This window comes from Panthera uncia, chromosome F1 (genome assembly GCF_023721935.1).
Source record: "Panthera uncia isolate 11264 chromosome F1, Puncia_PCG_1.0, whole genome shotgun sequence".
In the NCBI taxonomy this organism is placed as follows: Eukaryota; Metazoa; Chordata; class Mammalia; order Carnivora; family Felidae; genus Panthera; species Panthera uncia.
The window spans coordinates 62,201,293-62,225,458 of record NC_064813.1 but is presented as its reverse complement, the minus strand read 5'-3'; the positions used below and the strand labels follow the sequence as shown (position 1 = coordinate 62,225,458).

Genomic DNA, 24,166 nt, shown 5'->3' with positions numbered 1-24,166 from the left:
GTGTAGGTTTCTGAAGTACTGAGGATATTCAAGGCAGATCTTGTGGCCTCCACTTTGACTTGATTTAGGGGAACATGAGGGGCATCATAGGAAACAAGTCTGTACAGGAAAGTTGAAGCCAATTGGTGAAAGGCATTAAACGGCAAATGAAAGAGGGTGGGCTTCATTGGTTCATCGTAAGAATTTCCTGATGGTTTGAGGGTGATATTTTGGGTTAGAGATGGGAGTGTCCACATGGTCAGAGCTGAGTTTTAAGACAAACCTGGCTAAAAAAAATCATTCCCACCAGAGCTCTCCTAATTGTTGTCTCCTTTGTTTCCCTTCTTGGGATTATCTGAAATGATTTTGTTTTTCACTGAACCTCTCATACTTCCATTTGAAATGTTTCCCCTTCTTTTCCCCCCTTTCTTTCTCTGATCTCAGGCCTTGGATAGACCCTGCTTTTCTCTCCTGCTTATTTTAAAGATAAACCCTGGTGATAAGGGGCTTGACTTAGTATCTTGTTTGAATTTCAGTGTAATTAATTTCAATCAGTTGTGAGCCCTACAGGTTAATTTGAGGGAAGAGGCCACTGTTTTCCTGCGATTGGGACCACTGCAGGTTCACCTGTAAAGCCACAGGCTCCTGGTACCTACCGGTCATCTCCTTAACACAGGAGATGGAGGGTTCCATGATTAGTATTGGATTTGAACTGTGGAACTCTAAATGTGGGACTTGATCATAAACTCCACAGGCAAAATTATCAGTAAATGTTCAGGGGATGTTGTAGTCAATTACACCTCCCTAACCACAGGATGTTGTAGTCAATTACACCTCCCTAACCACGTCTCCCCAGCTGCAAATGACCCACTTTCTGCTTTCATCCACCCCTTTACCTATACCTCTTTCACGGGGTTGCTACTTTCTTTGTTGTATTTACTTACTGATCCTGCTAAGGCATAAGCTGCTTGAGGACAATTACGTTTGTGTTTTTGAATCCCCTGAAGCACTTTCACATCCTCTACAAAAAGTTTATATATATATATATATATATATATATATATATATATATAGAGGCATATATGTATATGCCTCCTTTACTTAGCTCTTTAAATAAATTCATTATATATATAATTAATTATTATTTATTGTTATTCTGTGTGCACACATGAGTGAGTAGAGGAGGGGTAGAGAGAGAATCCCAAACAGGCTCCTGTGCTGTCAGTGCAGAGTCCAATCCTGGGCTCAAACCCATGAACTGTGAGATCACTCTCTGAGCCAAAATCAAGGGTAGGACGCTTAACTGACTGAGCTACTCGGGCACCCCAATGACTGGAAGTTCAATAGCAGAAAACTGTATTTTATTTTTTTAAAGATTTTACTTGTAAGTAATCGCTACACCCATGTGGGGCTCGAAATCACAACCCTGAGATCAAGGGTCATATGCTACACTGACTAATCCAGCCAGGCTCCCCAGAAAACTTTATTTGAATGTAACAACTTTCTAATGATTAAGCAGTTTACTAAAAAAAAAAAAAAACAAAAAAAAAAAAAAAAAAAACTTGTGTTTTGAGGGAACCTTTACCGAATGTGTTAAGAGTGCTGAAGATGAGTGGCCATCAATGTTTTATAGGAGATCCCTGCACTGAATAGAAACTAAAGTTAGAGAGCCGCTAAGGTCTCTGAACAGTCCAAAAGTCTATAAAAGTGCTTTCTTTGTCAAGTATTATAGAAATGCACAACAGGATTTTCATTTGATGCAGAGATAAGTGAATTTGTGCTATTTAAATCCTGAAAGTGCAGGAGTGCTAAATATAAATGTGATCTGAATAGTAATGTTAGCTGAATGTTTTATTGTAGAATAGGAGTTGCTCTAGGCTGTCTCCTTCACTTCTCTTTGCCCCGCCCTCGCCCGCAAAAAGACTCAAGAACTTTTTCAATTTTCTATTCCTGTCTCCCTTTTTCTTCCTTAAGTCACAAATGCTCTGCAATTGATTGCAGTGCTTGGGTTCCTCAAAACCATATGTGTGTGTGTGTGTGTGTGTGTGTGTGTGTGTGTATAAATCAAAGCGAGTTCTCCCCCACTCCAGGTTCTTCTGGCTGTGGGCGTCACCCACACAGTCTTGAAACAAGGAACAAAGGAGTGTTGTATTTGGCTAGTGGGCGTCCAGCTCAGGCGGCAGTTCAAGCCCAGGAATTGTGGGCACAGAGCTGATCCAGGTGGTTAGACGAGGCTCCCAGGCCTTGGGATGGTGGTCTACGTAGTTCTCACGATCCTTCCTCAACTTGGGCCTCAACTCGTGTTCTCTGTACTCTGTTGTGGAGCTTCCCATCAGAACGGATGGAGCCCGTTTCCCTGGGAGTCTCGGCCGGCCTACCTGGGAAAGAGGGAGAGCGAAACTATTCTGGAGTCCCTGGTGAAGAATCAGGGCAAGTCAGAAGTTCAGTGGTGCGAAGCAAAATGAATATGTTCACAGGTGAAACGCAGACCGCAGAGTCTGAGTCAGCGCCATTTCTGCCGACCCCCTGGCAAATTCTAGCAGAAGCCAGCCGAGGGAAGCCGTGCACACACACAAAACCAGAAAAAATCAAGCGTGAACAACGCTGAGGCGGACCGCTGCGAGCCTTTTAAAGAGCCGGAGGCGTCACGTGATATAGCCCCGCCCCCAAGTGGCGGAGACGTTGTGCGTCACTTCCGTCCAGGCCGGAACTCAAGATGGCTGCGCTCCTGTTGAGGTGACTTTATCCCGGGGCTGGGGGTCTGTGTCCGCGGCCCTGGGGAGGCCTGCGCTGCCCCTCCTGTCTTGCTGACGACTGTTTGCACCGTCCCGGGGCGGGGGAAGGGCCCGTGGGTGCGCAGGTCGCGCGCCCTGGCGTCCTAGGGCCCCTTCCCTCCCCCCCAGCTGCTCCGGTCCCCGGGGTCACGGGCCCGTTATCTCCTCCTGAACTCCTTACCGAGGAGTCGCGCGGCTGTCGCCCCTTCTCCTTCCCCCAGCTTCAATACTTTCCCCCTCAGGTTGCGTTCGGGGCTGCACCCAGAGCCACGCTCCGAGAGAGTAAATAGTTAGGACTTCGAGGTCAGCGGACCGTCGGTCGTACGACTTCGAGCTCTTATTCGGGCCTCGGGAAGAGAGATCTTGGTGTACTTTGCATTTGCTTCGAACTCCTGCAGACACTAGTTGCTGGCAACGAGTGGACACTGAGTTCCTAACGGGCCCCTGGGGGAGGGGACAGGAGTCCTGGATCCCTACCGCGCCGGCGATTAGAAATAGCGCCCATAGCGGTCGCTCTACTGTCCTAAAGCAGCCCAGGGAATTCAGTTTCAGTTTATCTTTCTATGTGGGGTAGGGAGTGGATGTCTCAGTTTTTCTATACAAGGTCATTCGCCGCCCGGAGAAGTATCCTAGATTTTCTTCTATTCTGTCCCGTCCACTGTCTAGACCTCATTCTCCACTCAGAGCCTTTCTAGGCGCGGCAACTCGAGTGACTTTAGACACTCCCGGTACAAATCCCAGCATAGTTTCGTGCCAGGCCTATTTTTGGAAACTATTTGTTATGGAAAGTTAGTTTTAATGTCGTTGAGATTTAATTCCTGATTTCCCCAAATGCCTTCTTATTTCTCTTTCCACAGCAGTACACCCAGTGTAAAAATAGAGGGACTTTATTTAGTTTTTCTCTGTGACAGAACGATTCCTTTCGGAGTTGAGATCAGGAGTGGGGTATCTTAATCCATCATTTTCCTCCTTCCCTCTCATTTCCAAATGTATCTTTTTTTCCTAAGGTGTTGCCAGCCCCAGTCTTGCCAGAACTGCACTCTTTATTCCAGGTAGTTTTACCGTAACTGAATGATTTTGAATCCTTGATGTATTTTGGTGGATGTCGGGGGCCTTTTGGTAGAATTAATGTTTAGCTTGAAATGATCATGTTGGTTCTAAACAGTTCGTTTTAGGAGTTTCAGGATTATTGTTTGCAAGGTGACAGTGATCATACTCAGTAAATATGTCCAGACAGTATCATTTTGAGATGTGTACGACTGTCAGCACTAGGATTCAATGCCAAGAAATAGACTTCTTTTTCATTAGTATTAATCTGAAGCTCATGGGAAGGGCGCCTCTCTCTTCTTTTTTCACAAGGGATTTCTTAGGAGGGGGCATAGGGAATTAAAAACAACAACAACAATTTCTTTTTCTGATTGAAATTCTGAGTCTAATTCCATTTCACTAGAGGGATTTGGAACTGTTTATAACGTGCTAACTTAGCCTCAAAGAAAAATACCTTCTAAGAAATGCTAGGAGCTAGATTCTAGTTCTAGTGTCACTAGTTCCATTTATTTTGGACAAGTCAAGGTCATCAATCCTCATTTGTGAGTGAAAATAGTAATAACTTGGGCCCGCTTAAAAGAATTATTGGCTAAACATTTTTAATGTTGGCTAATTGGCTAACTAAAAATGATTAGTTTCCAAAGTACCGTACATCATGGCTTTTAAATAGTGCTCTATATTTTGTATATTCCCTAAACAGTTCACAGACTAGCCAGGAATGAATAACCAGCCGAGTAATGCAACGCCATTGGCATTTAGTCAAGGAATGATTTGCCAAAGCCAAGACGGAGATGGAGAACTAAGCAAAGAACAGCTAGGCTTCTGTCTAATAAAGTTCATGCCGCTTAGGCACAAAATCGCCAAGAGTTGTTAACTATGTGCACGTTGCTCATCATATAAAATACTACCTGTGAAACCCTCTAAAAATAAGGCTTAACTTTAAATATATAAGGCTGCTTCTTAAAATAAGCATACCTCATTTACAAACCTTTTTTTTTTTTGAGCCTCTTCTACGTGTCAGACATTATCATAGGTGTTATAGACACAGAGCATTCCAGTCTTATCCTTGAGGAGCTCAAAGTCTAGTAGAGGCGATAAATAGATTAATTATTAAGCACCATAATATGTGTTGCTATAGAGATACGAAGAAGCGGTGTGAGGCATGGCAGGGGCAGCAAGTAAGGCGAAAGAAACTGAAGTTGCCATCCAGGAGTTGTTGGGTTTTCATCAAGGATGAGTCTAATCAGACCGTGAGGGAGGTTCCAATCAGAGAAGAGCATGAGTGAGGGCACATAGTCCTAAGAGGGCTTGCTCTGTCTGGGTGTAGTGCAATACGCAGCGTGGCAGGCATATAAGGGGCTGATGGGAATTTGGAGGAGAATGGGTCCAGAGAGTTGGAGTGGGCCGTGTTGAGAAGGGCCTTGTTTGGCTACGGTGTGGACCTTACACTACAAGCAACGGGGAACTCTTAAAAGACTTTGGGCAGAAGACCAGTGAAATCAGCTTTATTTTTCAGTAAGTTAGCTCTGGTAATATTGAATGACTGGGAAGAGACTGATGGTAGGGAGATCAGTTCAGGAGCTCCTCTTACAGTTCTCTTTGTGAGAAATGGAGAGGATAAGGACTAAAACAATGGACTGAAGTCCTGGATAGCACTGATAGGACTGGGTGATGCCTCACGTATATATGGGGGTGAGAGAAAAAAAATCAAGGATGACTTCTGTTGTCGTTTGGGAGTGGGTGGGGGCTAACAGTCATGAATCAGAATTTTTGTCTTTAAGTGATTTCTCTTCATCCTGTTCTTTGAGGTTATACATCTATTTTAGTGTTGCTCTTACCCCAGATATTTCTGAAACTTTTTGGCGTACCATCAGATCAAGTTTAGAGGTCATATAAGAGAAACTCATTATATTATAGTCGCATCTTGTTTTGGACCAAAAATGGTTTTATTTAGTTTGATCGCATAGACTTGGCTTTGAATAACTTTTTTTCCCCCCCCAAAAGTCAAATCCATTTTCAGCAGATGAATCTTTTTATCACCACTGATGGTTTTAAAAAGAATGTGATGTGAATTCTAAAGACCTTGGGGGAAACCAGTGAAATACTGGTCGTATCTTATACATGTGGGCCGAATTGCAGTTTGGAGAATGATTTTCTGGCCATTTTCTTACGTAATCCTCCCAGCAACCAATTAGGTAGGTCTTTTCAGTCCCATTTTACAAATAAAGAAGCTGAAGCTCAGTGGTCCCCTAAAGTTACATGATTTATGCAGAACCGGAATTCCAGTTTTTACTTTAATATTCTTCCTGTGTCGCTGTTGTCACCCCAGTCCAGAGAAGAGTTTCACAAATGATTTGAACAGCGATTACATTTTTTGGGTACACATGTATAATGCATTTAGAAAGGGACAGTGCTAACTAGAATGGTAAGTTCTGGCTTGTTCATTAAAAAGAAAACAAAGTACGATTACTTTTTGGCCATAACACAGAACGCCAAGTTCCTTGGTGGAACTTGCCAGAGTTCCTGGTTTCCCACAAAAGGCGAGGATCGATACCTACTTTGGTCCTGTTTCAGATAAGGCTACGGACTTTGCGCACCTAGTTTCTGTGAGGGCCTTGTGGAAAGCTTACGTTGGTATTTGTCTGGGAAACAATAGCATTAGACAGAGTGCTGTAGATTCCAGCCCACATCTGCAAACTCTTGCTGGGCAGCCGAGTGACTGGACCTAGCCTGGTGTGCGGAATGCATGTCCTGCGAACTTCAGAACCACAATTACTTCAATTGATTAAAGAGATTTGTTCCCACTTCCTTCTGGGAGCCTGGGGTACACAATGTCTGCATTCACCTCTCGTCTCCAGGGCTGGAGAGAGAGAGGAGCTGAAGGAAGTGTTGGCTGGATTATTTTACCTTCAAATAGCGTACCCTTCCACTGTCCTAGTGTCAAGCAGAGGGATTTTGAAACGTTTGTGTCTCTAATACCGATGGTGTGATGGACACTGTGAGCTTTTTTACAAGGTCGTCGGACCTCAGTGCGATTTTATTTCCCCACGGTGCCTTGCGCATAGGGGATCTACAGTAAACTTTTGTGGAAGCAACATATTTTTCATTTTAATCCCAGCGCTTCACTCTGATACCTTTCTTAAATACTTCTGGAAAGATTTGATATGATAATGTGAATAGAGGGGCCTAGTGGTCGTATTTTTCAGTTCGTGTGTGCTCTCTGGATCAGTTAAACTCTCTTTACATAGAATGCCCAGGCACATCTTAGTTTTAGGCTTGAGGAGCAGTTCTGGTACTGTTTTGATGCATTTCGAAAATAGCAACTTTTTAGTAGAAAACTTGTGTATCGTCTTGGTGCAACTCTTCACGTGGTCCATGAAATCTTTGCGTTCCCGTACTTTTTGCACTATTAGAGACTTTTTTTTTTTTTTTTTTTTTAAAGTAGACTCTGTGAATGCAGTGTTTGAACTCAGGACCCTGAGATCAAGACCTGAGTTGAGATGAAGAGTCAGGTGCTTAACTGAGCCACCCGGGCGCCCCTATTACAGACTTTTTGACTTGAAATTCATCTGTGTTGTCGGGAACTTGATGGTAGTTCCTAAAATGACAGCTTAATGTTTAAGACCCTCTTTCTACAAACCCCTTATTCTTCAGCCTTCTTAATTCCTCCCTTTGCAGCAGTTAACTGAGCTGTATTCTTGTTCTTCTTCTTTACCCCAATCTTTTTTTTCTCTAAAAATTTTTTTTAACATTTAATTTTTATTTTTGGGAGAGAGTGTGAGTGGGGGAGGGACAGAGAACGAGGGAGACAGAGGATCCGGAGCTGACTTTGTGCGCTGACAGCAGTGAGCCTGAGCCGGGCCCAGACTCACAAACTGCGAGATCATGACCTGAGATGAAGTTGGATGCTCAACCACCTGAGCCACCCAGGCGCCCCAACCCCTATCTTTAACCATGACCTCCTTTAAAACCTCACTTAAAAATAAATCACATTCTATATTTCTCTGTTGAACGTTACCAACGCTCATTATTCTTTTACCTTGTATTATTTGTGTTGGGCTAAAACTTTATTTTGCATTTGTAGGTTGCATTTGTGACTATTCTCAAGTTATTTAAAGTTGTAGCTTTCCAACTAAAAAATCATTTCAAGGACAGTGATACTGTCATTGTTTTCATCTTATTCTTAATTTTTCCTCTCCTAAGTCTAATATGGTACAAAAATAGAGAACTTGATAAACTGAAATTGATCTCGAAATGTGTGTTGCTCTTTATTCTCTCTCTCTTTTCTTTTTAAGATTTTATTTTTAAGCAATCTCTACACCCAACATTGGACTTGAACTTACAACCCCAAGATCAAGGGTCACATGCTCCACTGACTGAGCCAGCCAGGTGCCCTCCATTGACTCCTTCTTCTCTTATCTTGCAGACAGGTTGGCCGTCATTGCCTCCGTGCCCACCTTAGTCCTCAGCTCTGTATCAGAAAGTAAGTTTCTAAATTTGTGGAGGCTATTATGACTTAACATTTTTTCCTTCGGGAACAGCAGTGGGTTGTTGTTTAGATTTGGGGGGTATGTGTGGAAGAAAATAGTTGTAGATGGTTGGCTGAAAATTTAGTGATTGTGGTCACTATTTTTCTCATCTGGTAGTAGAAGAAGGAAGGATTAGAATATTAAATTTTAAATTTGGGAAATATACTTTCAGAAAAGTTGGAAGACATTTGCTATGTTTACTTAGAGCTCTATGTATTTTATTTTTTTTATTTTTTATGTAAGAAAAAATTTTTTTTAAGTTTATTCATTTTTGAGAGAGAGAGAGAGAGAGAGAGAGTGTCAGGGGAAGGGCAGAGAGAGAAGGGAGACACAGAATCCGAAGCAGGCTCCAGGTTCCAAGCTGTCAGCACAGAGCCCGACGCGGGGCTTGAACTCACGAACTACAATACCATGACCTAAGCCAAAGTCAGATGCTTAACCAACTGAGCCACCCAAGGCACCCCGTTACTGACGTTTTTGAAGAATACGGGCCAGTTGTTTTGTAGAATGCCTTTCAGGTTGGGCTTGTATGATTCTTTGCTATGATTAGAGTCAGGTTACCCATTTTGGGCAGGAGTAATAGGTAAGTATGTTATATTCCTGGTTATATTCACATCAAGGGCATGTGATGCCATTTGTCCCATTGTCAGTGATTTTAACTTTGATCATTTGAATAATGGAATGTCTGCTAGGTATTTTTCCACTATGAAGTTATTGGGTTTTTTCTTTTTTTATAATTAATGGGTCATCTGTGCATAGGTTATATTTTCTTGAGGGGGATGGAATGTATTTAATACAGGCATGTAATAAATTATTGGACATAGCTGTTCAACACTTAGCTTCCATCCACCCCATTGACAAGGGAAACCCAAGAAACTGTTCAGAGGTGCTGAGGTCTTGATTTTTGAGGATGTGAAAGGGAGTCTTGACAAACCAGATGAGAGCAGGTGGTGCTGATGTATGAGACCACACCCGTGCCCTCGGGAAAGGATGATCCATTTATATAAATGATTTTGAAATGTTGTACTTGCTCTGCTGCCTGGCACGAAAGAAGCAGAGCTTCTGTGGCAGGACCTGCGTGGTGGGGAATTGGAACGAAGAGTTTTCCTCTGCTAGGACTTCCTTGGGTGATTGAGGTTGTTAACAACTGAGTCAAACTTGGCACAAAGATAAGAGGATTGGACAGACATGTTTTCTTTATACAATGGGTTCCTCCAGCCCAGCTTAGCTTTTTTTATTTTAACTTTTTGTTATGTAGAATCTTGAGACAAGTATATTTCTAATCATTTTAAAGTCTTCCATCTTCTGGTTTTATTTTAGTGCTGTTCCTTTGGGAACCACAGCCAAAGAAGAGATGGAGAGGTTCTGGAATAAGAACGCTGGTTTAAACCGTCCTCTGTCTCCTCATATCACTATCTACAGGTGAGCGCTCTGGAACCAGGGAATCTAGAGGTAATGGGTGAAGGTCCTGGAGGTTGGGCCATTGCGCCCCTGATTATTTCGCTCAGGCCTTTTTTATAAGAAGACGACTGTTTTTTGCCTTCCGGCCTTAGAGGGTAATCTATCCTGAAGAACTACCATTTGGAAAATGGCAAGTCAAAATGTAATTTCTATCAGTCGAAAACCAGTATTTTGAAATGATTTCAAATTCATATAGATGTTGCAAAAACAATACACTCAATTCCTGCATACTGTTGTGCACATTCCCGATTTGTGAACATGTCCAAGTGATTTAAGATCAAGTGCAGAGATGATCGTGTCCCATTACTCCTGTGTTAGCTCTTGTGCTGCTGTAACAAGTGATCATAAACTCTGTGGCTTAAGACAGCACATTTGTTATCTTACAGCTCTGTGGGGCGGAAGTCTGACAGGTCTCACTGGGTTAGAATTAAGGTGTTGGGAGGGCTGCCTTCTCTTCTGGAGGCTCAAGTGAAGAATCTGTTTCCTTGCCTTTTCTAGTGTCCAGAGGCTACTTCGAATTCCTTGGCTTGTGGCCTCCTCCCTCCATCTTTAAAACCAGCAGTGATGGGTGACATTCTTCTCCCACCACTTCTGCCCTACTTCCATTGTCACATTTCTTCTCTGATTCCCTTCTGCCAGCCTCTTCCACTTTTAAGGACCTTTGTGATTATGTTGGTACCATCCAGATAATCCGGGCTAGTCTGTTTAGCTCAAGGTGAGTTTATTAGCAAACTCAATTTCATATGCAACTGTTAATTCTCCTCTGCCATTTAAGGTAAAATACTCACAGGTCTCAGGGATTAGAATGCGGACATCTTTAGGAGGATCATTACTCATTACTCAAGTAGGCTTAATACTTGAGTGCATGTTTCATAAGTTCAGGGACACTCTGTAGTACAGCCATCACAGTCAGAAAGTCAACTTTGACCCTCTGTTACCATTTAATCGTCAGATCTCATTCAAGTGTTGTCAGTTGTCCTAATATTGTCCCTTATAGGTCCAAGATCCAACCCAGGATCATGTAGTGCATTTAGTTATCTCTTTAACTCTTTAATCTCCTTCGGTAAGGAAAGAGTCTTACCTTATCTTTTATGACCTTAACATTTTTAGAATGTTCCTCAGCTTGGGTTGTTTGCCTGATGTTCTTGGCAGGAATGCCTCTAACGTCATGCTGTGCTCTTCTCAGTGTGTGGGGCCAGGGATAAACATGATGATGATTTATCCTGTTACTGGTGATGTCAACTTTCTTTTTTTTTTTTTTAATGTTTGTTTATTTTTGAGATATCGTGAGCAGGGAAAGGGAGAGAAAGAGGGGGACGAAGGATCCAAAGCAGACTCCATGCTGACAGCAGTGAGCCCGACACAGGGCTCGAACTCACGAGCCATGAAATCACGACTGGAGCCGAAGTCGGACGTTCAACCAACTGAACCAGCCAGGTGCCCTAAGCAGACACATTTTAACTAATGATAAAAGTTATATCACCAGGGGCACCTGGGTGGTTCAGTTGGTTGAGCGTCCAACTTCAGCTCAGGTCACGATCTCACGGCTTGTGAGTTCGAGCCCCACGTTGGGCTCTGTGTGGACAACTCGGACCCTGGAGTCTGCTTCGGATTCTGTGTCTCCCTCTCTTTCTCTCTGCCCTCCTCCACTTGAGAGTGCGTGCGTGCTCGCTCTCACAAAAATAAATACACATTAATAAATAAATGTGTCTGCTTCGGTTTCTCTGTAAAGTTAATGAATAAAGATAGTGTGCTTATAATTGATCATTATTTTGTGGGGAGACTTTTACCACCATGTTGATGGTACTTATCATCAACATTTATTAGTTATTACAATGAGTTATTACTGTGACGGTTGCCAGATTGTAATTTTTCTAATTCCATCATCCCTTCTAGATTTATTTGTAATAAATAAATTAATAGGATGAAGCATACTTTATCGGTGCAGACTCCAGGAATCCCAAAAGGAAAAACTCTTTTCTACTGTGATGACACCAACTAAAGGAAGAACAACCTCGTTTCCTCTCTGCTCTTGATACTTCTGACATCGAATGTGTGGAGGTTTTTCCCACACCAACCAGTTTTCCATCTCTGTGGATACCAGTTGGGTATCCAGGAATTCAGTCATGACGCTTACTGTCTGGAGTTAGTGCAGAGCCTACAGGTTAGGGGCTCGGTCCCACAGGCTGTCCCCCACTTCAGACGCCTGTTGGCAAGTCCTGTACTTTTGACTGACCAGCTATAAATCAAGAGTTCTCTCTACCCCCTCCTTAGGTTCAATCATTTGCTAGAATTGCTCTCAGAACCTGGAAACATTTACTTAACATTTACTAGTTCGTCATAAAGGGTACTACACATGACACAGGTCAACCATGAGGTACCCTTTGACGCACCTCTACGTCCAGAAAAGTTCTGAGCACAGGAGCTTCTGTCCCCGTGGAGTTGAGGTACACCACCTTCGTGACATGTGGTTGTGTTTACCAACCTGGAGACACTGAACCATTTACTTTTGGGATTTCTGCGGAGGCTTCATCACGTAGGCATGATCAATCATTAACTCAATCCCTAGCCCCTCTTCCCTCCCTGGAAAAAGAGGGAGTGGACCTGAAAGTTCCACATTTCTAACCGTGGCTTGGTCTTTCTGTGGTAACCAGCCCCCACCCAGAGTCACCTCATTAGAGCAAAGGACGCTCTTACCGCCCAGGAAATTCCAAGGGATTTAGGAACTGTGTGTCAGGAATCAGGGTGGAAGACCAAATATTAGAACAAAAGATGTTCCTAGCCCTCCTATCTCTAAGGAGTTGATAAGGGTTTTAGGAGCTCTGTGTCAAGAACCAGGAAGAGAGACAGTGTAGGTACATAGTTCTTATTTCCCAGTGCCTATTCTGCCTAAAGGGTTACACTGTTACTCTCCTTTATTTTGATGTTCAGATTGTCCCACACTTAGCCGGTGGGAGTGCTTCAAGAAGGCTCCTGCGAAATCAAGATCTGGGTGCTAGATGTGCTCATTGCTACCAGGATGTCATTGCTTGTAGGGCCTTTTCAGTAGACAGAGCTAGGATATGTGTGGATGCAAATGCAGGTGTCCGTGTAGGTGTGAGTGTATACATAAACACAGGTGCATCTGTAGCTGTTCATCCGTTGTCCTCGGAAGTCGCATCGATAACTGGTAAGCTGGTGTCTTCAAAGAAAAACCCTTCTAGGTCTGCTCCTTTCCAGTTCATGCAGCAAAGCAGCTGGAGCCCCGCTACCCTCTCTACTTGGGTTCCCGCCAGGGAGCCTGGCCGTTTCTTTACCACCTCCGCAAATACCACAACCCTTCAGATTTTTTCCAAGCCAGATTCCAGAAATAATTCTGATTGCAGAAATTGGGCATTCTAAAACAGAAGGAGACTAATAGGTGATCTTAAGCCTTGCAACTTGGTGGAACTTTTAAGAGAGAAAATATTTGGGGAAAAATGATAATGATGAAGAACTTCTCAAATTACTCTGAATCTGTATTTAAAGCCCTGGCCTTTTTGCTTGGGTCACGTAACGAATGTTTGTAAGCTGGTGGCTGAGTCTTTCACTACCTTCTAGACATACTTGTGGGGGGAAAAAAGCATCAGAGAGCATGGGGCTGTTTCCAAGGTGATATGTCCAGGAAAGATGTCTGATTTATGTTTTATGGAATCATATTTTCTATTACTAACTTCTTTAGAGTTTTTTGGAGGAGGCATGGGAGGGAGTAAATGGTCAAGGTAGCACTTTATGAAGTATTATTTATTTCACTAAATTGCATCAATTTATCAAAGCAAAAGCGTATACAGGGCTTAAGTTATCAGGAGAACAAGAGCCACTGAAAAGGATGTTAGAAAACTTTTTAAAACTTAGGGTTGAAACTTAGAGATGAAAGGGGCCATAACATTTAATTTCCTCATCAACCTCATTGGTGTTTTCTGTTTTTGTTTTTTAAGATTTTATTTATTTTTTTATTAAAAAAAAAAATTTTTTTTTAACATTTATTTATGAGACAGAGACAGAGCATGAGCAGGGGAGGGTCAGAGAGAGAGGGAGACACAGAATCCGAAACAGGCTCCAGGCTCTGAGCTGTCAGCCCAGAGCCCGATGCAGGGCTCGAACTCATGGACCGTGAGCCGAAGTCGGATGCCCAACCGACTGAGCCACCCAGGCACCCCTAAGATTTTATTTTTTAAGGAATCTATACACCCAATGTGGGGCTCGAACTCACAGCCCCAGGATCAAGGGTCTCCCACTCTACTGACTGAGCCAGCCAGGAGCCCCAACCTCACTGTTTTAAGAATGTTCCTTGGGACTTTGGATATTCCACTAAGCTTCTGTGGGTAGTTGTGTGTGGCTGGCCAACATGCAGATTGCACTGTGGGCCCCGGCCCTGGGTAACCAAAGCAACTTCACTTTGATCTGTTTTATATACAGTAAAACCTTGGTTTACAAGCATAATTTGTTCCAGACACATGCTTGTAATCCAAAACACTTGTATATCAAAGCAGATTTCTCAATAAGAAATAATGGAAGCTCAGATGATTTGTTCTACAGCCCAAAAATATTCAGATTTTTTTTTTTTAATGTTTATTTATTTTTGAGGCAGAGACAGAGCATGAACGGGGGAGGGTCAGAGAGAGGGAGACACAGAATCTGAAACAGGCTCCAGGCTCTGAGCTGTCAGCACAGAGCCTGACACGGGGCTCGAACGCACGGACCGTGAAGTCGGCCGCCCAACCGACTGAGCCACCCAGGTGCCCCCACCCAAAAATATTCATAAAGAAATGATTATAATACTGTAACATAATACCAAATAATAAAGAAAATACAAAGTATAAAGAAAAATAAACTAACCTGCACTTTTCCTTTCCAAACCTTCATGGCTGGTGGGAGGGAGACAAGAGAGAGGTGGGTTACTGTGTAGGACGTCTTTCACTATCACCAATGGATTTTGGCTACAGTACAGTATTTTTTTTTAAATTTTTCTTTTAATGTTTTATTTATGTTTAAGACAGAGAGAGACAGAGCATGAGTGGGGATGGGGCAGAAAGAGAGGGAGACACACAATCTGAAGCAGGTTCCAGGCTCTGAGCTGTCAGCACAGACAGCTCAGGTGTGGGGCTCGAACTCACGAACTGTGAGATCATGACCTGAGCCGAAGTCGGACACTCAACCGACTGAGCCACCTGGGCGCCCCTACAGTACAGTATTAATAAACTCTTGTCATGTTCTGTATTTAACGTAACTGGCAATAAGGCAGCAGAGGAAAAGGTCTATATCGGCAGGCAGCCTGACCTAGAATGAAGCAAAGCATTCCTAAGCTTACTCCTGGATGGAAAAGCAAAGGACTGCCCATAGGTGCTTTGAAGTGACAAAAAATACAGTGGTGCCAGTGTGGGCACCTTCCAACAATCTGAAAAAAATTACCGATTTCTGCCAAACACCATGGCCTGAGACTGAGCATCTGAGCATGGGAGACTATCACTCACGATCCTTCAGAGAGAGAGAGAGAGAGAGGAACCGTTGTCTCATTTGGGGATCATGTGATGTTCCACGTCACATACTACTCGTATTGCAAGACATCGCTCGTTTATGAAGTTAAAATTTACTGGAAATGTTTACTCGTCTTGCGGAACACTCGCAGAATAAGTTACTCGCAATCCAAGGTTTCACTGTATTGGGTTTTTGCATTTTAAGAAAGGTGCTGCTCACCAAAAAAAACCAGAAAAGAAGTTTAAAAGTCACGGTTGTACCTGATGAGTGAATCTCTTCTGCGTTATTTTCACATGGTTGTCTCTGCCTGGGCTTATACCCCTCTAGCATACAAGGAACTCCCTACCGCCCTTTTCCAGTTTGGGCATTTCTTTGTTTATCAGAAAGACCCTTCTTTTATTGAAGTTGCTGCAACTTATTATTATATTTTTAAATTTTTTATGTTTATTTTTGAGAGGGAGAGAGTGAGCAGTGGAGGGGCAGAGAGAGAGGGAGACAGGGCACTGACAGCAGAGAGCCCGACGCAGGGCTCAAACCCACAAACCATGAGATCATGATCCCAGCCAACGTCTGATGGCTGAGCCACCCACGCACTGCAGAAGTTGCTACAACTTATATCTTCTATCCAGTGGCTCTGGTTTTACCTTGAGTCATGTGAAATAAATCCAAGCACACTTTTTCTCCAACATCCATTTATTGATTTTCATGTGCTTATTGGCCATTTGTATGTCTTCTCTGGAGAAAGGAATATTCAAATCCTACGCTCATTTGTTTAATTGGGTTGTCTTCTTTTTTAACATTTTTTTTATTGTGGTAAAATATGCATAATACACAAAACTTGTCATTTTGACTATTTTTAAATATACAGTTCAGTGGCATTAAATGTCTTCACCATTGTTGTACAAACCATCACCACTATCCATCTCCAGAATCCTTTTATATTCCTAAATTGAAACTCCATACTCATTAAGCAATAATTCCCATTCTCTGCCGCCAGCCCCAACCCCTAACCACTGAGTTTCTGTCTCTGTAAATTAGACTACTCTGGGTGCCTTGTGAAATGGAATCATACAATGTTTGTCCTCTTGTGCTTGGCTTCTTTCACTTGGCACAATGTCTTCTAGGTTCATCCATATTGTAGAATGTGTCCGAATTCCGTTCCTTTCTAAGGCTGAACAGATGCTTTGGTGTATGTATACATTGCATTTTGCTTATCCATTCATCTGTCCACGGACATTTGTGTGGCTTCTACCTTTTGGCTATTGGGAATAATGCTGCAGTGAGCATCGGTGTACAGATACCTCTTTGAATCCCTGCTGTCAGTTCTTGTAGGCCTATATCCAGAAATTGAACCGCCAGGACATATGGTAATGATTTAATTTCTTGCGGAACCCGCCATACTGTTTCCTACAGGAGCTGCGCTGGTTTATGTTCCCACCAACACTGCCTGAGGGTTCCAATTTTTCTACATCCTCACCAACGCTCATTCTTTATTGTTTTTAACAATAGGTATCTCGTTGTGATTTTGATTTGTGTCTCCCCAATGATTAGTGACTTTGAGCATCTTTTCGTATACTAACTGGCCATTTGTATATCTTCCTTGGAGAAATGTCGTTTACTTTGTCGATGGTATTATTTGCAGCACGGTTGTTAAGTCACATGCTGAAACTCATATATCCTAGGTCTCTAGCTTTTCCTTGATTAGCGTTCTATTAACAGTCCAAAAAGGAAATAAAATGAATACGTTTCAAATCAAGTATTTGTTGATTGTTCAGTGTGCTTGATACTCTTTTAGGAGTTGGAAATACAGAGATGAATAAGATATCATCTGTGTTCAAAGGGATCTCATGTCCTGAAAAAAAATTTTCCTAAGGGAAAATTTTAGTGGCTCTTAGTGATTATCTTTTCTGTAAATGAATTAAAACAATCTTGATTTTCTATACTAGACTCTTACTTAATGTGTGAACAGGAAATCGTGGAAATGATTTGTCTTTGTGATATTTAGGCCTCAGCTAGAAAACACAAAGGCCGGGGCTGAATTAATCTGAAGATCCATTCACTCCTGTGTCTTGGGTTGATTTTGGCTTCTAAAGGCACCATCATTTTCTCCCCACCTGAGTCTTTCTCCGTGATCTCTCTGCATAGGCTATTTGGGCTTCCTCTTAGCAGGAGAGAGTGTGTTCTGGAAGTCACGCAATGTCCATTCTGCTACATTCTGTTTCTTGAGGGAGTCAGTCGTGAAGGTTCAAAGGGCTAAACACTTACTTGCCTGAGTTACAAGGAGTTATAAGGAGTGACAAGATTCTGGAAGGTCACGTGAAACTGGAACTAGGACTGTGGTTGTTTGGGAAATAAAATCTCCTTTACCTACTCAGCACTAAGCTAACCCAGGCTATGGTTTTAACCATTTTTGAAAATTAGGGTAACATTTGACTTCAGCAGTTTCTCCTATCACTCCCATTTTCCACTCCAGTATGTCTAAATACCAGAGCAGTGCTCATGTTTTATCGGGTAGCTCTTTCAGTCATGGGATTTCATTCACTGGCCATGGGCCCTAAGTGCATTCGGAATGCTAAGCAGTGTCTTACAATTTCCCCACCTCTGTTTTTTTCAGTTCTCTCAAATCAATATTTGTTCTGTCTTTTTCAGTCTGATAATCATGCTCTTTGACAAATAAAATAGTTGAGCAATCTGCTTTGTACTCTGTCATCTATTAACATAAAATTGTCCATCCCGGTTAGGAGGCTTTCTTTCCCTGAATACAATTTTAAAAGCCCCTTTTTGTTGTCCTTGACATTTTTGCAAGCCTCAGCTCATTCTGGGTTTTAGTCTCCTGATTTATCTAACCAAATTATGTCATTGTTCTCTGCTTGTCCTTTGTTATGTGGCTCTTCTTCCGCCTTTTATATTTATCCTGTTAAGTCTGAGTTAAGCAGACTGGTGTCTAGCCAGTTTTTTCGGTTTCTTTGGACGTTACTCCTTTCTTACTGTGACCATTTTCATTACATAGTTAGAATTTCTTTTTGAGATTTTTTTCAACTTGCTTGGGTACCTTCCCTCTAGAGTGTTGAAAATATGGTCTGAGTAGGCTCAGCATTTCCTATCTAAGCTGACTTTCTAGGGTGAACGTTCACTTTATCCAAAGACTTCTGTTCTTTCCATTTCACTAACCAATTCTCTCGAGCATGAGAACCAGGTCCAGAGTATAGCAGTGTTAGTTGTCCTTCTGTGGAAACGCTTTGGCAGATTAATGATTCAGAGCGTGATTTAGAAAGGGGTTTGATGACAAAGTATTTCAAAACTACCGTGGATTAGGAAACATACACTAAATCCAGGAAAATTGGATTTAAAAATTTGGGATAGGTAATTTATCAGGGAGTAAATGGTATGCTCAGTTGGAATATTTACGGGCATACAGTACGAGTTCAGGGGTGACTGTGTGTTCTGTGAAACTAGATAAACAAAACTCACTTGGTTTTCCCTTTCCTCCAATCTTATGACTAGAACAAGGGAAGACCCAGGTGGTTGTAGTCTAGTGATTATTTTCTAACTTGATGCAACTTTAATTGGCGTCTTTGACCCACCCATATTGTTCCTTCTTAGGAAAGGAGGAGTTTCCTTCTGGTGAAAGGGAGGGATGCTTCTCCTGAAATAAATCAGTTTTCATGTATTCACACTAGAAAGTGGAAACAAGAATGCAAAAGCTGTTTTCGTTTTTATATGTAAATAGTGCCTATATCCAAGTAGTTTATCTTCTCTTCGCCAAAATGGACTGTGTATTGGGGTCCCTGGGTGGCTCACTCGGTTGAGCGTCCGACTTCGGCTCGGGTCATGATCTTGCAGTTCGTGAGTTCGAGCCCCGCATGGGGCTCTGTGCTGATAGTTCAGAGCCTGGAGCCTGTTTCAGATTCTGTGTCTCCCTCTGTCTCTGGCCCTTCCCCTCTTGAGCTCTGTCCCTCTCTTTCTCTCTGTCTCTCTCTCTCAAAAATAAATAAACATTAAAAAAATTTTTTTTTAAAATGAACTCTCTATTGTGTCATATTTTCCTTATTTTAATTGCCTTTGTGTATTTCTTTGCAGTTGGTCGCTTCCCATGGCGATGTCCATTTGCCACCGTGGTACTGGTATGGCCTTGAGCGCAGGTATGGACACGTGTATTTACACATACGTGCACACCGGCACACGCACTTTGAAGAACTTTGCTGTTTCTGTGTCTCTTAGCACCCCCTCCTGTGCAAATCAGCAACTTGATTTAGAGAAAACGACGAGTCCATTTAAGCTTATTGTTCATTTGTTCCTTTAACAATTCATCATGAGTTCCCAGTAAGCTTATGTTCTTTCCTTAGCCAGGTGTTTTGTTTGTTTGGTTTTTAGTAAGCTTCACACCCAGCGAGGAGCCCAATATGGGGCTTGAACTCACGACCCTGAGATCAAGACCTCAGCTGAAATCAAGAGTCGGACACTTCACCGACTGAGCCACCTAGGCGCTCCTATCCCTAGCACACTATTATATATTTATTGAAATTACAGAGAACAGAGGTAGAAATGTCATAGAGATGTGTGGGCCGACTACACATTGACCAAACACCGTCCGAGATTAGTCATCAACCTTATTCTTCCAGAAACTCAGCTTTAGCACCCATTCTGTATCACCTAGAATTGATTAGGCCCAAAAAACCAAGTCCTTCTCCAGTCTCGCAAAATCTTGGTTTACGGCCCAGAATGTCTATTTATTTACTTACGTGGTATGAATTGTATGCTGGTCTTAGTGCATCCATTTCAGGTAGTCAGGTGTATTATAGGCAGGAAGGATGCAGATTTTAATCAGGTTTTGGGATCTGATGCATCTTTCTACAATAGAGAGATACTTCACAAGAGGATCAGCTGTATTTTAAATTTTTCCCTGGCTGGTACAGGAAATATGGACATATTTTTGTTTTCTGTGATGTTCTTCAGGTACCGCCCCCCTGGACTCCTGTAGACTGTGTTTTTACAGAAGTGCTCATCAGCGGGACTGCTGGCTCAAGTGTAGGGACCCTGTATTTAGGCAGCTGCTGCTAAGACATTGGCAGAAATTAGCTAATGCCATGTCTTTGCCATTCAAAGTCAGATTTGTTTTGTTGGTAATCAAGTAGGGATAGGAACTCCTACCTAAGATCGGATATTATCATCCCTACTTATCATTCCTTTGGTTGGTAAAGGGATGATGGAATCCAGGTAGAAGGATGATTGCTATTGTCTCGGAATCTGTGTATAGTTTCCGGTTTTTAACCCACTTGGACTGAAAATAATATAACAGACTTCAAGATTAGGTTATGCTAGCTGTAAATTCACAGTTACTTTCTTTCTGCCTACTTTGAATCTTATAATTGCTAGATTGATTCTTTATGCTTAGTTTGGTGGTGTTGATGAGCAAATTTAATCCTAAAAATCATTGAAAGAACAAGAGCAGTTTATCAGGCTTTAGTTTCCCTTTTCATCTCAGTGTATTTATCACCACTGAATGAGACAAAGGATGTTGACTCTTTCATAGACCATACTAATTAAAAAATATTCGTTTGCCAAACATAGCTAACAGTGATACATATTTTTTTCACAACCGTACTTAGCAGTAACTTACTTCTTTCCTATCTTTACCCCCTTGAAAGACCTTGTATTCATCAGCACGTATCCAGTTTATCCCTAACGTTCTCCCCTGATTCCAGGATGGAACGTAGTGGCTGTTGTGTATATGGTAGTAGTTCTCCTGTTTCCCTCAAATGCTGAAGGTCCATTCAAAACTGGAAGGGAACCTATTTTCAATAGGTGGGTGACGTAGGCAACCCGGTCAGCTCTCTAAACCTCAGTTTTATTCCTTGTTAAAATGAGCATCTTATTAATGCCTCTCCCACATTGATGGGATTTCAAGAAACCACTCTGGATGTTGACTTACAAAAACAGGAATGAGAAATATGATAAATTTAATGGCAGCGGTCTCTTAGAAGAGGAAGTGCATTGGACCAGATGGTGAATTTGGCCTGAAATGAAGTCAGTCCCAGCATCTGTGATCTTTGCATTCTTGTGGCTCTCCTCCAGTCTGTTCTTCACTTAACAGCAGGAGAAACAAAACCTTATGAAAATAAATTGAATCGTGTCACACTTAGAGTCACCCTATCACTGCATTTGCCTTTGCGCTTAGATTAAAATTCAAATCTCCACCGTGGCATAAAGTGCCCTGCCTCGTCTGGCCTTGCCTCCCCTTGCTTCCTGTGCTCTGGCCACACTGGTCTTTGAATTCCTTTGAGCAAAAGCCTTTCTCACCCCAGAATCATTGCATGATTGCATTGACCAGAATCATCAGGTCATGATCCCAGGGTCATGGGATCAAGCCCCACATCGGGCTCCGTGTTGAGTGTGGAGGCTGTTTGGGATTCATTTATTTCATTTATTTTCTCTCTCTCTCCCTCTCCCTCCCTTCCTCCCTCCCTCCCTCCCTCCCTCCCTCCCTCCCTCCCTCTCTCCCTCTCTCCCCCCCCCCCCCCCCCCCCCAAAAAAAAAAAAAAAAAAAAAAAAAAGTACTTTGCCTACCACCATCTGTAATTAAGGAGTTTCCAGTTCTAGTTCTTTTGTTAATTTTCTGTTTCCAGCACTGTTCCTTCATAGTTCTTATTGCACTGGTCGCCTCTTTCAGAGCTTTTATTACATATTTGTAATTCTTTTGTTTGCTTACTTTTTATAAATCTGTCTCTTTTATTAGACTGCTAACTCTACAGAGAGTGGGGACTGCATGTACCTTCTTTACCCTCCATACCCCCTGGCAGACACGCAGTAGGTGCTTAGTAGATCTCTGTTTACTAAATGAATACAACCATCTAAGTCATTTTGCTCATAGTGGTCATTTCAGAAATGTTCATTTTTCCTGCCTTCTAGTTCATCTCCTGCTTGCATTAGACATTAAATAGTGATAGTAATGGCCCCTACCCTCAAGGGCAGAGGAGTCTAAGGAGTAAGATTAATAAATATATATAATGCTCTGCAATAACTTTTTAATAGAAATATGGGGTCCCTGAGGAGAGACCATCTGTGAAGGAGTTGGAGAGCTTGAGAGAAGGATGAGGAGGAGAGTTCATTAAGAGGTGGTAGAGGAGGACATTCCCACAGAGAAACTACCTTATGGCCTAGGGGTTGCGAAGCGTCCAGAGTCACTGGATGGTGATGACTGGGTCTGGTTGTTTGAGAGTAGTGTTTACGGGAGAAGTGGCAGAAGGTAAGGCTGGAAAATGTGCTAGACAGTGAAGGACCTTGACTGCCATGTGGACAAGTTGGAACTTGATCCTGTAGATCTTTGGAAGTCATAAAAGTTTCCTGTTTTCGGGGTGCCTGGCTGGCTCGGTCAGTAGAGCACTTGACTCTTGATCTTGGGGTTGTGAGTTCAAACCCCGCATTGAGCATAGAGCTTTACATGAAAGAAAGAAAGAAAGAAAGAGAGAGAGAGAGAGAGAGAAAGAGAGAGAGAGAAAGAAAAGAAAAGAAAAGAAAAGAAAAAAGAAAGAAAAGAAAAGAAAGAAAAGTTCCTGTTCTCATTCCAGTAATAGGACAGGCTGGCTGGGACAAATCCACTGTAGAGATTTTGCAGCCAATATGTAAATTGTGAAAAGCATGTTGAACCGAAAAGTGTGATGACGCTAGTTTGACTTTAAAATAGAATTTATTGCAAAGGGACTTCGTAAACAATCCTTTAAAATATGGGAAGAGATGGCCAGTAAATACTCTTCCATTGCTTAGATGCTGTAGGGAGTAAAACACTCATGGCTTTTCGTAGTGACGGATGGTATAACAGTCTTGATGCGATCAGGTCAGTCCCTTGAGAGTGGCAGGTAGCGGAAGCTGCAGCAAGAGTGAGGCTGGGGGAGGCAGTCAGGATGCGGCAACACCACCGGAAACCCCATGAGTTTAGCAGAAGCCCGGGCGGGTGCAAAATAGCAGGTATTCAGAGGAATTGCGACTGCAAATGAAGTTTACAGTGACCTCAGAGGGGTGTGGGAATGGTCCTGAAGGTCTGGGGTTGTTAGGAAATACGGGTCAGGTCAGAGACCTTCAGTGAGAGATTGCCTGAATGCATACACAAGCCTTCTGCTCAGGCAGTCCGTTTCTTTTCTAGAAAAGCCAAAGGCCTTACAGATTTCTAAAGTAACTAATGGAACTTGAAAATGACTGCTTTTTTCTTCTGGGCTTGTCATGAGATGGGACATTAGTCATTGATTCTCGAATGTGTTAGGAATCCTAGTCACCGAGGCAGAGGAGACAAAGTAACAAGAGTAAACTTTGGGAGTAGGACAGATCTGTGTTCGGTTCCCGATGTGTCACTAACCAGGTGCTATATAGGCTCACTTCCTTTCCTGCTTGTATTAATGCCTAGTTAGGATTGTGGGAATTAAACACTAGATAGAAGGTTCTGGCTGTAAATCAGAGTCTTCGTGACCCCTCCCTTGATAATTTGCTAGAACGGCTCATCAGAACTCCTGAAAACACTTTACTTACATTTAGTGATTTTTTTAAATGAAGGATGCCCCTCAGAAGAGCCAAATGGAAGAGGAATGTAGGACAACATATAGGGGTGGACTGGGGGGCTGTCAGTGTGCGTGGAGCTCCCATGCCCTCTCTGGTATATTTAAAGTAACACCAAAGTTCAGCTGAGTAAAAATGAGGATCTGATTGGCTTTATGAATTGATTCATGAATTGGGCAGCATCCCTTTTAGCAAGGAGATGCTCTGCTGAGCTAAACAAAAGAAAGGTTTTTAAAGGTAGAGAGAAGGCATTAAAAAAAAAAAAAAAGAGGGGCTCCTGGCTGGTTGAGTGGGTGGATCATGTGACTTTCAATCTTGGCGTTGTGAGTTTGA

At 42.5% G+C, this 24,166-nt stretch overlaps 1 protein-coding gene across 1 annotated transcript in view; it reads left to right on the top strand.

Moving 5' to 3' along the window:
- Window positions 1–2,670: 2,670 nt before the first annotated feature.
- SDHC (succinate dehydrogenase complex subunit C) overlaps window positions 2,671–24,166 on the top strand; it is a 35,786-nt gene continuing 14,290 nt past the window's right edge. The window contains exons 1-4 of the mRNA XM_049634620.1: window positions 2,671–2,715; window positions 8,227–8,283; window positions 9,650–9,751; window positions 19,367–19,428. Coding sequence (XP_049490577.1) covers window positions 2,696–2,715; window positions 8,227–8,283; window positions 9,650–9,751; window positions 19,367–19,428 — 241 coding nt within the window. The 5' untranslated portion in view covers window positions 2,671–2,695. The remainder of the gene's footprint in view (window positions 2,716–8,226; window positions 8,284–9,649; window positions 9,752–19,366; window positions 19,429–24,166) is intronic.